Raw genomic sequence first — 12,222 nt, 5'->3', positions numbered from 1 at the left:
CCTTGCCCCCCCCAATCCCTTGCCAAGACGTCCCACATGCAGCAAAAACAGCGTGTGCATTCAGCCAGTCAGCTAAAACAGTTTTACGGCGTCTTATCACAGGCGAGCTGCTGTCTTGCTTGTTTATCTCAACATAAATCTCTTTGTCCCCCACCATTTTGTTTTAAATAATCGTCCTGACCTCTGCAGCGTGACTTCGGGCACATTCTGTGTTTTTTACCCTTACATGGCCTTTGTTTTGTTGTGGAGCTAGAAAGGCTGTGCACAGATGGCCCTCACAAGCCGTCACATCCATTTGAATCACGATCTCAGCTGACTAAACAGGCACCTCAGAGTTTGGTCCGGTAACCTGCTGCAGCACTGTGACACATACAGAAGACGGAACAGCCCATTCATCATACAAAGTCTACAGATTTCAATCATCAGGCTATATCAAGACACCGTTAATACATTATGTCTAAAACCTGTACATAAGTACAGTATTAATAGTAAACTTGTAGATATATTTGCTATATTTGTATTACTTACCCTTTCATCCGTATTTTTTAAATGGAATTAGCTATGATATTATGCATTTTTTGGCAACAGGCTTACAAATGATGTGGTTCTTGTGCTCATTTTAGATGCTAATTGTTAACTAAAACAAATGTTTTAAATATGGATGGACGTATTAAGTTTTCTGGGCCTTGGCATTGTTTATATAAAGCTGTGGTTGCTGCAAATGTGTATTATGGAATCTATGTAATGGTGTGTTTCAGCATTGATGATTTGACGAAGTATAAGGGAGTAAAGTAGTAATTGTATGAACACTATTTGCAGTATTTCTGGCAGTGGAATATGATTTGAATTACAATTCCTTTTATTGAGAACAATCACATAGGAAATAGGGCCAGTCACTGTGAGGAGAGGAGTTCCTCAAGGGAGTGTTTTATCACCAGATGTGTTTTTTGTGTAGACAGATGATTTTTTTTTGTTGGAAAACAATTGTACATTTTAAAAGTAGAGCCAACACAGAAAGATTGTGGTGTGTGCATAAAGCATCTTCTTGTGATAAGGTGTATATGGGCGACTAGAACAAAAAACTAGATGGAGTACACCAATTGGATAGTTATAGCCAAGCTTCCTTATCACAGGTTGTACTTCATAATAATTCAAATGAAATACATCAACATATATTTCACCAGCTTGAAGCTTGTGGAAGACTGTGATTGATTGTCAAGATCTGTATCTATATTTTGACCGGGGTTTGTAATTTGGCTGTAAATATATCTGTGAGCAGCTGGCCTAGGATCATCTTACGGGAATGCTGTGCTAGCAAATGTTTACTTTTAGCTTGGCTCTTTACTGAAAGCTACGTCTAACTTTAGCCCGACACGTCGGAGGGAGCAGAAAAAGTGTTTTACTACCATGACACGCATAGCCCGCTCTCATGCCCAAAATGGAGCTCCTGTCTGGAGGTGCTCAGGCAGAGACAAGAGAAGTCATGAAGTGAGATTTGACAGATCTCTGAAGTAGTTACATTTCAGATGGATATTTTTTCCTTCTCAAATGTAGAAAGTGTCAAAAAAGGATGTCAGACTTGAGGATTCAAACTGTGATATCATTGAAGAGCCGATAGTCTTTTGAAGCTCATTTCTACAATTTTGTAATGTTTAATTTAAACAACTATCATGCTTCAAATGATTTGCTGTATGAAACACAGCCTCTCACTAAACAATTACATTTCATTTCAAATTAAGAGTTGTTAACTGATATAGCTTCCATAATGAACAGTTGTTAGAGGTGCATTTTGTAATTTTTTCAGTGAAGGGTTTGCTTCCTGCATAACTCTATTGAATTGTTATAGCTTTGCTTTGCTTGGATGCTGAATAACACTAAACCTCTCTATCTCTATGAAGACATCCACCAGGTCAAAATACAGGCCAGATCTGTGATGAGGAAAGCGCACTCAAAATGCATGTTTTTCAATTAATTTTCAAGTAATAGAACACATAAAATTGAAAAAAATGCAATGGATGTATTTGATGTCATAATACGGAACATTCAATGCAAAGCAATAACATCCATGTGGACAATTAGGTGGCGGAAATCCAAATCCTACATAGCGTACCTTTAAAGATAGCAATAAGCATGTTGATCTTGTTGAGTTAATGCAAGAAGAAAATAATTGAGGATCAACATGGCCAAAGGTCGAGCCCAGATCAGTTTTTAGGGATGCTTATCTTTAGACTATACTAAATATTGGCAAATCAACAATAAAAACAGCTCTGATCAATACATTTCACAATCAAAGCCAAAACCCAAATAAAATCACCCATAGTCCAGAGACAGGCCAAAGCACCCGACCTCAGATCTTGTAGGACACTTTGATCTTTCCCTTTGTCTAAATACTATCACGTACAAAAACAACACTCCTCTCTTGTTCTATTTTTTACTTGGCGTAGTAGCAGCAGCAGCACAATCTTATCAGCTGTTTCGACACCAGGAGCCTGATATAGTTGCTCAGCAGAAATAAGGGAGGACATAGTGCTTATAGGCTCAGCTGTAAGTCCTAATGCTCCCGAATCAGCCCTGTGCTTTGTCCTCCTCGCTCCACCGCTGCTACTATCGCACGTTCATTTCATATTCTTTGGACTTTCATATTTTTTTTGTTCTGCACCTCTCGTGTTCTTTCTCTTCCTCGGCATTCGGCTCACTCCTTCCCTCCACCTCTCCCTGCTCCACTTATAAGACTTGGCAGCACTCCAAGATCTGAGAAAAACATCGGAGGCATGGCCCGGTTTTGATGTCTGGAAAGAGAGAGAGTGAGTGAGCGGCAGAGAGTGAGAGAGTCCTAATTTCCATTTCACAAGAGTTGATTCACTGCAACGGCACCCTGACAGAAAAGCAGACAGGCAGGAAGAGGAAGACAACACACACACACACACTTAAAGACGGGAAAAAATAAAGATGATTTTATCAAAATGTGATGACGCTCTGTAAAGGAATCTGGAAGAACAAAGCACTGTCAGTGAAAGTCTGGCATGTTGTTTGTGACTATGCAACGGCAAAACATACTACAAAGACAATGGCAAACGCAACAAAGGGTTAAATGTTGAGAAAATCTGACTGTAATTGTGAAAATGTAATATTATTTATGAGAGGCCCAAAAGTGTTTTTATGCAAATGACAATGCATTTTCACAAACAAGCTAAGGATGGACATAAAATAATGCTATCACAAAATAATATTTTGATTAACAATAAGATAGACAAATATATTAATGTTTGCTAAATGTAAGCTCAAAATCGCAGCATTATCCTTTTAAATTAGTGCTATTGTCAACAGATTGATGAGAGCAGTTTTGTGTGGTCTCAGAATGTATTGTGCAACATTGTATCTCAGGCTCTCATCCATGGCTCCATTTTCATGCCGTCTTTATAGTCTAAACTCAGTTACCTCTGGCAACGAGCGAACACACTGATGTTTAAGTGCCTTTCTGTAATCTTTCCTCTTCGAAATAACACATCTGGTGCTGTGTAATCACGCTCCCATCCCATTTCTTCACGGTAAACACGCCAAAATACCCCTCTCTCTCTCTCTCTCTCTCCCTCTCTGTGTAGACGCTGCCAAAAAGTCAAGACGGAGAAAAAGCAGGGGAAATTTTGCACACATCTCTAGGATCCGGTCGTGCTCCGCCTAATTGCTGGTTTGGTTCGAAGCAGAAGAGAGAGAGGCCATCATTACTGGCCTCGTACGAGCATGTGCCCAACTCCAAAGGGGAAAAAGAAGTCTGATTGATGAAAAAATTGGGAGGCAGATCCAAGCTTGTCCTCAATACGGCATCTGTGGCGACCTTGTTTTGCCTGACAGCTCTAAAATTAACCATGCACATTGGTTTTACTGGGAGAGGAGGGAGAAAAAAAAGAACTGTGCCAGATACTGCATTTGGCGTGTCCCTGTCTGTGTTCGCGTTCAGGGGATTGCAGCGTTGAGAGGAGGACTTTTTGATTTACTGGACTAAACATGCATTCATTAGTGAGAGAGCTGCAGACATGAAGTGTACTCCCACATTAAGGATAAAAGCGTATAAAAGCAAAGATAAATGGCTATGGCGCTGGGTAATCTTGTGGGTTTGTCAATGTGTGATGTTATAGTTTTGCCGGCCAAAGTTGGGCTTAGCATTACTTTGTGTCATTTAATCACATGTCATTTAATGTGTTTGGCAGCAGCAGGTGAAGCAGGTGAATTCTGATACTCCTAAACTATATTTAGTGAAGAAATGCCCTTTGTAAAACCAACACAATAGGCTAAGGATTTCAGCAGTGACATGCAACAACAATAGTACAATAATAATCCATAGTGTTGAACTGCTGCTTGTCTTTTTCATATCCAATATAAATGTAGTTGTAATACGTGTAGTGATAGCCATGGAAAGATGGTAGAAAATTACATTAGTGAACACTGTGAGGTTTTGTTGCGTGCGATGAAGTATCTGGGGCAAAAATCTTCCAGCTCCTCCTGAAATTTGCTTAAACATTTAGGAAGCCTTTAATATTGAACCACATTGAATAACTCAGAGACAGAGCTCATCAGTGCTGCCTGATCGCCGCAAACGTGACAAACGCAGCCCCATTTACTCCTGCGATAAGAAACTTGTACTCTGCCCCAGCCGCTTTACAGCTTTACTACGACAATGACGGTCACAACGGACGGACGTAAGCGGACTCCAGGTTAGGTTAATGTTTAAATCACCACTTCACCCATTGCCATACACTCAGCTTGATTAACCAGTCTACTAAATCAGTGCTTTAGTCAATGACGGGGTTTTACGGCCATCGATTTGGCGGTAGGTTGAGGCAGAGGAGGAAGTCAAAGAGCATTTTTGTGCTTGTTTTTTCCCCGCAACATCAAATGGTCGAAGTTAATCCTACAAATTTGCGCAAGCGTGAGAGACGAGATGAAAAGATCGTATCATAAAGGGGCAGGAAGGAAGAAGTTGTTAATCTCGAAGCGGTGTCATTTTCACCTGGACTGAAGATGACAGGTGTCTCTGAACATAAAGATAGTTTCAGGGCTGCGAAACTTCAAAGTATGTATGTTTAATCAAGTCATTTTGAAAGAGAAGTTCTAATTTTGTAATGTACAATTATACTTGATATAGCAATAGTTTGGGACGCTTTACCAAGAAGTATCAATAAAATAAGTCAAGTAATTGTTTTAAATCTATGAATGAGGAGGTATTTGACCCATGATGTTAAAGTAATATGCATATTTTAGGTGCAAATGCATTTTTATAGCTAAATGTCAGACCTAGGTGTTAGTTAAATCCCCTTTTCCAAACAAGGAATTTAACATTAAAGATCCCTGCATTTTCGCAGAACTACGTAAACAGAATTCAAATACTCATGACTCATTAACCACAATGCACTGCAGTTCAACACCTTCACTCCCACATCACTGAAACCAATGTTGTTCCAAACCACTTTAATACATTCAAAGCTGCACTTGTTTGCCCGGTTCATGTTTGTTTACTTGATACTCTCGCTCTATGAACTCCCTTGCATATGAATGGAAAAGCGGCACCGGGGCATCTGCTGTATTGCTCTGATTTGCCTTGTAGCTACGCAACAGTGGAGCGTTGTGTTATGACAAGGGCCACGGCAAGGGACATGTTATCACTGTATTAGATATGGTTCGAGCTATTTTAGTCTGCACTCGACAAACAGGTACAGGCCGCTTTGTGATAGCGTATCCAGGCAGAGAAATGTCCTTTGGGTATATCTATGTAGCGGTTTTTCACTTAACTATGGATAAAAAGGCTATTATAGATGTATATAAGGTCTCAAGTGTGCATGATTTTAATGTTTTTCAATGTTCGTTTGTTCACGTATTGCACCTTGATCTATTTGCGCTCTATTGTAAACCATTCATGCCTTTTAAATCTGTCATATTCTCTATTTAAAGATCTTGATAATCCCCTTTGTTGATAGTCAAATGTCCCTATTTTTTGTAAACCAAAATGAATATTAAGTATCTAATTTGCTTATTACACTTTGGAAATACGATCAGTCTCTTTTCATACACTACAACTACGTCAAAAGTACTTGACAATAAACGCACGAGAACACTGTGTAATGAGTGGGCGTGTTGTAGCTTAAACGAGTTCACAGAGTGTTGCCTTTTTATCAAACTTGGCAGCGCTTCTGGTTTTAAAGTCCAACTGATAAATGACTGATAACGTTTTGCCCAACGGAAAAAAAAAGTCTACAAACAAACAGTACACACTTCATGTTGTCATTTTTGTAGTCGTTCTGACATTTAAGCAGGTTGTTTCATTCATTGTTGGTGAATCAGCTAAGCAAACAGCAAAAATGACGCATTTGCGTGACAGCTGTAGCACTGTAAAGCATTTATACACCGCAAAATTGAATGCAAAATTTTTCAAAAACAAGTTGTTAATAATGTACCTATTTTGATTTTTTTTTAAAGTAATCCGCAAATATCTTACACATTTGAGGTTGCACACGGCCGTGATCGCGTCCCTTAGAGTAACCCTGAAATCACAAAATCAGTGTAGCACATGTACCACGACTACGCATAGCTTGCAATAACAGTAGCTTGAGACGAAACACATCGCGTCTCGGCCGCGTGCAAAGAAAACGCATGTTCGAACTTCCCCCATGTGCTCGTTATTGAAAAAAAAAATGCGGCATTACTCTCCCAGACGTTTGCAGGAAGCAGATAATGTCTCAAATATAATTACGCAACCTCCTACTCCACCAACTTCCCCATGCACTCTACTAGAAAACTGCCATGTTGTCAGTGTGCCCGTTTGGTGCAGAGAAAGAGAGAGAGAGGAGAGATAGCAACGTCTTTGTCTCAAACCAAAATACATTGCACACTGCAGTTTCCCATTTTACAACCACTATCTAGCTGCTCATCGCTTGTAAAGTTAAGTCGAGCAGAGCATTGCCAGTATAGGGGACAAATGACTGGTTTTATTGACGTGCTTGAAATGGAAAAGCATATGAAGAGATTTAGAGATACCGTATCGGACACTAATGAACAGCCTTGTTTACTCAGGAGGCAAAAGTCTGCACCCTGCATGTGACCACCAAGAAAGCACGCCCGCAACAGCTTCTCTTCATTAGTTTGACACAAAAAAGAAAAGTGTTGAAAAGTAAATGTTTGAAATTTAAGAGCGAGAAACTGGGCGAATTGGAAAGACGTTCACTACAAATTGCATCCAGTCCATTGAGCGTTGAGTTTAGTGCTTTTTTTTTTCTTTGTGCTTTTGAGATACTGTTATAAAACTGCCCTCGCCATACAAAGTGGTCCAGCAGTGAAAGGGCAAAAGACTTATTTTCATTCTACGGTGGGATTGAGAAGTCAGTGCTTTTGAAATGGACGAAAGAAAAATCTGTGTTTCAATATTCTCGCAGAAATCCAATTAATCGCTCCCATGACTTCATTCTCCTCAAAATGTGATAAAGCTAGACACTGTGTATGTTTGTTTACTACTCATACGCAGCTATACATCTCATAATATTGCACAAAATATGGGTTGTTGCTTTTGAGAGACTGATGCAATGGTTTCAGTCCCTTTATGTGTGTGGGGGGGGGCAAAGAGCTCGTTTTCATTCAACATTGCAAATCGATTGGTTAATAAGTCCACCGTGCAGTTTTTAGACAGGGAAGAGGACAACGTGATGGAGTATGTGCAAAAAGTATAACATTTAGAGTGTTCAAGGGAGTTGCTTTGGAAATACTGTGACGAATGATTTGGAATTGGCCGGCAGCAGTGAATGTGCAAAAGGCTCGGTTCATTCATCACAAATCGAACAGTGCACCAAAAAATAAAAAAACGGGGGGAAAAAGAGAGCTACTGTGGAATAAAATATAAATCTGCAGCGGAAAAAGCAAAAATTGAAAGTAAAAGTGCATAAATAGGGCCAGAAAGTACCTACTATTTCATTACATTTGCATATTTTCCACCGTTGGCTGCTCACAAACGCTTGAAAAATCGAAAGCACCAGCAAAAAATGGGTTAAAAATAGTCGAGACGTTGTGAAAATCCAGCTACACAAAGACGCTCATTTCATTTGGACAATCACGCACTTTCCCACATAACCCTGACTCGACAGATTCCGGCTCAACGAACATGACTTGGCACCTATTTCTAGCGCAATCAATTCCAGTGTGCAGAGGCAAAAAAAAAATGTAGACCAGTGCGTGCTATAACTACTAACTCTGATTGAGAGAAAGGCAGTCATTGTGCACATTAGCAACGCACGCCTGCACGCTTTTTCCATAAGTGGTGCAGCCCTGAAACAGTAGCCTAGTTCTCTTGGTGTGCACCGTAAATCAAGCCACAACACAAGCTATCGAGGGGGAGGATATTATGAAAGAGGACTTAAAACCACTCAAAATGAAGCAAGCCCAGACGATTATGTTCATAGAAGATCAGAAATTGTATTTGGCAATTTTTAAACAAGTGCATACAAGTACAGCTAAAAGCATTTCAGTTTTTGCCAAGTGCTCGTAGAGTAGCATTAGTCACATTCTACGTTAAACAGGAACTGCCACCAGACCTAGAAGTACATCAAGAATTTTTGTTAAACATCAACAGAGGAACGTAGTCCATTATAATGAGTACATACCTTTATCTTCAAAAATATAGAAACACAATGTATTCAAAAATCAAAAATTATACAACCATGTTTACGAAGTATACTCTTCCCTTGGGTCCAATATGTACAAGTCCGTTAGTTTGTTTGAATGGTATGTATGTGATATTTATATATTTATACGCATATTTTTAATTCCCCCGCCCCGAAAAGAAAAGTGTTCAAAGACAAAATCAAGGGTCCCGCTCCTTTTTTACTTTGACATCTCCTGCCAGGATGGTGGCGATTTCCCCCTGCATGAAAGCCCAGGGTACATTAGAGCCCACCAGTGGACACTTCTCTCCGCTGGGACAGTACACCTCTCCCGTGGCACCTTGCTGCTTTATGCTTTCCCTGGAGCACGGGAAGCAGAACTTGTGAGAGGGGACAGAGGGGCACTGAACAAAATGTGTGTCCTCCAAGCGCTCGTGGCACAGGGTACAGCACAGGGGTATGCTGCCGGGTTGAGAGGAGTCCGGAATGCTCTGGGGGTGCACCTGGTCCATGCCCGGGACGTGAGGGGTCCCGGCACCCGAGCCCTCCCTCTGGGCCAGCCGCCTCTGGTTCATGGAGGAGGGGGAGAGCGGGCTGCTGCTGTTCCTGCGGGTCGTCGAGTGCACCTGGTTGGCGTCTTTCGGCGAGCTGTTGCCCCCGGCGTTATCAGCAGCCATGATGAGTGCTGCCATGGGTGACTGGCCGTTCTGGGCTGCCTCTGGAGGGGTGGTGCGGGACTGCGGGGATATCGTGGAGGGTGGGGAGGCGAAGTTTGGAGGGGGCACCGGGGGCATTTTGAGTCCATCGTTGGGTGGTGGTAACCACTGTTGCGCCTCTCCGTTCATTTTGGCAGCCGTGCCCTCTCCCTCGGGCTCCGGAGACGCCTTTCGCTTCACGCTGCGGGGGTGTTTTCCTCTGTCTGGGGCGGGAAAGGGTTAAACAACTGAGTTACACAGCTCACACAGGCAGCACTCCACTGTGCACAAAACACTACTGTTTCCTACAGCAAAACTGTCCTTAATGCACAACTATACTCATCAAATATAAACTGAAAACGTATTTTCACGTGTTTGTGATGTCATGTTTTGACTGATTACCTAATTTAAACATTCTTGTCATTTTTCTACATTTACATATTTTGGTCCAAAATGGTCCTAAAAGCATCAAAAATAATTCTGCCCTGTCATGATTTGGTGTATTTACCTGATTTGGAGGCGGTGGCCCCGGACTCGTACACCATAGCCCTTTGTTGCATGACCGCATGGTCCTTCTTGAATCTGTCGAAAGTGTGCAGCGCCATCAGGTCCCTCACGGTTTTGCCTTTGCCCATCCAGTCCTGCTCGGGCCGGTTCTTGTGGCTCTCGCTGATCTCCGGCGTTAGGCTGTCTGGCCGGTGCTTGTCCTTCTCCCGGTCGTGCTCGGTGCTGGACACTGAGGCGGGTCTCTTGCCCATGTCCGAGGGGTTGCCTGCCGCCAGCGCCGAAGGCAGCATTTGTCTGCCGTTGTGCACCTGGGGCCCCGGGCCCCCGTTCACCAAAGGCACGAGGTTTGGGGGCACCGTGCCGCTGCTCCTGCGGGGGTTGGGGCTTTGGCGGTTCAACTCGGGAGGCTCGTCCGGTTTAGGGAATCCATTGTGGACCGTGATGCCGTTCGCCTGTCCTCTGGACTGGTACTCTGGTCCCAGCCTGGGCGGCCGCTCCGACGACAGAGGATATCGGTCCAGCGGCTGCGGTGGTCGGGAGCCCGGGTCTCCCGCAGCTGCGTGGTTCATAGCCTGGAAGTCCTTCTTTCCCGGGCCGGGAGACCTGCCCTCCTGGATGCCATGAGCCCTCTTAAGCTGCCTGGCTGTCTCTATAACAAACTCAATGCGGTCTGCTCCTTCGTAGTTGACACATCCTCTGCACACGGGCTCGGTAAAATCCCAAATCATGGCCCACGGCATGCGGGGCAAGTCGCACAGATAGCACGACTGCCTCCGGGACGAAGCAGCGACCGCCGCGGACGACATGGCTCTCCTCAGCGTCGTCAGTCGAGCTCCACGTCGAGACAATAAACCCCAAAATGTGTCTAGTTCTCCCGAATCTCCCGCTTGGAAAAATTAATAAAGCGCAAAGCTCCGTGCGTCGCGGCAGCAACGGCAGCACGTCCTCCCTAGACTTTGGCGGAAAACAGGGGCGAAGTGTGAGCGCGGAGCGAGGAGTTCATGTCGGTGCGCACGTTACTATGGCGCGGTGTGTCTCTCTCCGCTCAGACGCTACTACCGCCTCAATGTGGAGCAGTGACGTCAGCGCCTGCTTCCACTTGAGTTTCTATTGACTTGATTTCTTCGACAGACCCCCTCCTCTGCGCCTTCCCCTCCTCTGCGCCTTCTCCTCCTCTGCGCCTTCCCCTCACTTTACTGCAGCCTCTGTCACCGACGGCCCCTTCTCTTTTTATAATTTAATCACTTGAACCGCTTCCCAAACGTATCCCGCGCGCTTTCCTCCTCCGCGTAGCGCTTCTTCTTCCCTTTTTCCTATCTTTTTTCCCCCGTTGTTGTTGTTGTTGCTCAAGTCGCCGCCGCGGAGATTGAGGGCTAAAAACAAAAATATACCGATTTTAAATCGACTGTGCGAAGTAACGGCGGGGCTAGTGCGTAGTAGATAGAAGGCGCGTGCGGTTTCGCGTCGGGATCGGACGCGCGCGCGCTGAAAAGCCGCTCCGTCCTGCCCCGCGCGCGGCTTTGTCCCGGTGACGGCTGCAGTGTTTGCGGTGTTTTTTCCTCAATGCCACGAGCTGCTGCTGCTGCTACGGCCGCCGTGAGGTGGGTCGAGCCGGGGAAAAGGGGAAAACGCAATGAAATACCACCGATTTACACTTGGAATTGATTTTTATTTTTATTTTTAATTGTTAGATACAACAACAAAAATGCGTGGATATCTTTTACGACACGTGCACCATTCCTTTTATGTATTTTTTCCTTTATTTTAATTTGATTGCAGTTATAGAGTGAAAACGCAGACCGGTTGCATACATTTTTCCAATCGCTGCTCGTGTATATATATATATATATATATATATATATATATATATATATATATATATATATATATATATATATATATATATATATATATATATATAAAAGGCGCCACGACATTAGCCAGTAACCAGGAAGCCTTGTCATGAGGTGGGGATTTCCAGCCCAGTGTTGTAAACTTGAATGGATCGAGGTTACAGCAGCAGCAGCAGCAGCAGCAGCAGCATAACTAGTAAAGCTCTGCCCACATTTTTTTTATTCTTGTGCACTGCTGCGTGGCCAGTCATCCAAATCTGGCACCGCTAAATCAAATTACAGCGCAATGAATCAGCCGTTGCGACACGTTTTGTTGAATATTAAACCAACACAGAGATAAGGGCAGTGCATATGTGTACAAGCTTAAGTGGTAAGAGATTAATAGCCCTGCTGCCTTTGTGCTGTGCTCTGACATAGTGGGACACACACAGCCAAAACATTATAAAAAATCTAATGAATTTATCAACACAGCATGCACCATTCCTCCCAGCACTAAACCAAATGACTAAAACAGGACTGAACAAG

At 43.3% G+C, this 12,222-nt stretch overlaps 1 protein-coding gene across 1 annotated transcript; it reads right to left on the bottom strand.

Moving 5' to 3' along the window:
- Positions 1 to 8,429: 8,429 nt before the first annotated feature.
- irf2bp2a (interferon regulatory factor 2 binding protein 2a) lies at positions 8,430 to 10,985 on the bottom strand. Its single transcript, XM_072437457.1, has 2 exons — positions 9,846 to 10,985; positions 8,430 to 9,561 (listed from the first exon to the last, which is right to left on the bottom strand). Exons 1-2 carry the CDS (start codon positions 10,648 to 10,650, stop codon positions 8,843 to 8,845), a joined length of 1,524 nt encoding a protein of 507 aa, XP_072293558.1. The 5' UTR covers positions 10,651 to 10,985; the 3' UTR covers positions 8,430 to 8,842.
- Positions 10,986 to 12,222: the final 1,237 nt, after the last annotated feature.

Source organism: Eucyclogobius newberryi, unplaced genomic scaffold, assembly GCF_026437365.1.
Source record: "Eucyclogobius newberryi isolate DKJ021-1_F unplaced genomic scaffold, fEucNew1.0.hap1 SCAF_8, whole genome shotgun sequence".
Lineage (NCBI taxonomy): Eukaryota > Metazoa > Chordata > Actinopteri > Gobiiformes > Gobiidae > Eucyclogobius > Eucyclogobius newberryi.
This window is presented reverse-complemented; position numbering and strand designations above follow the sequence as displayed.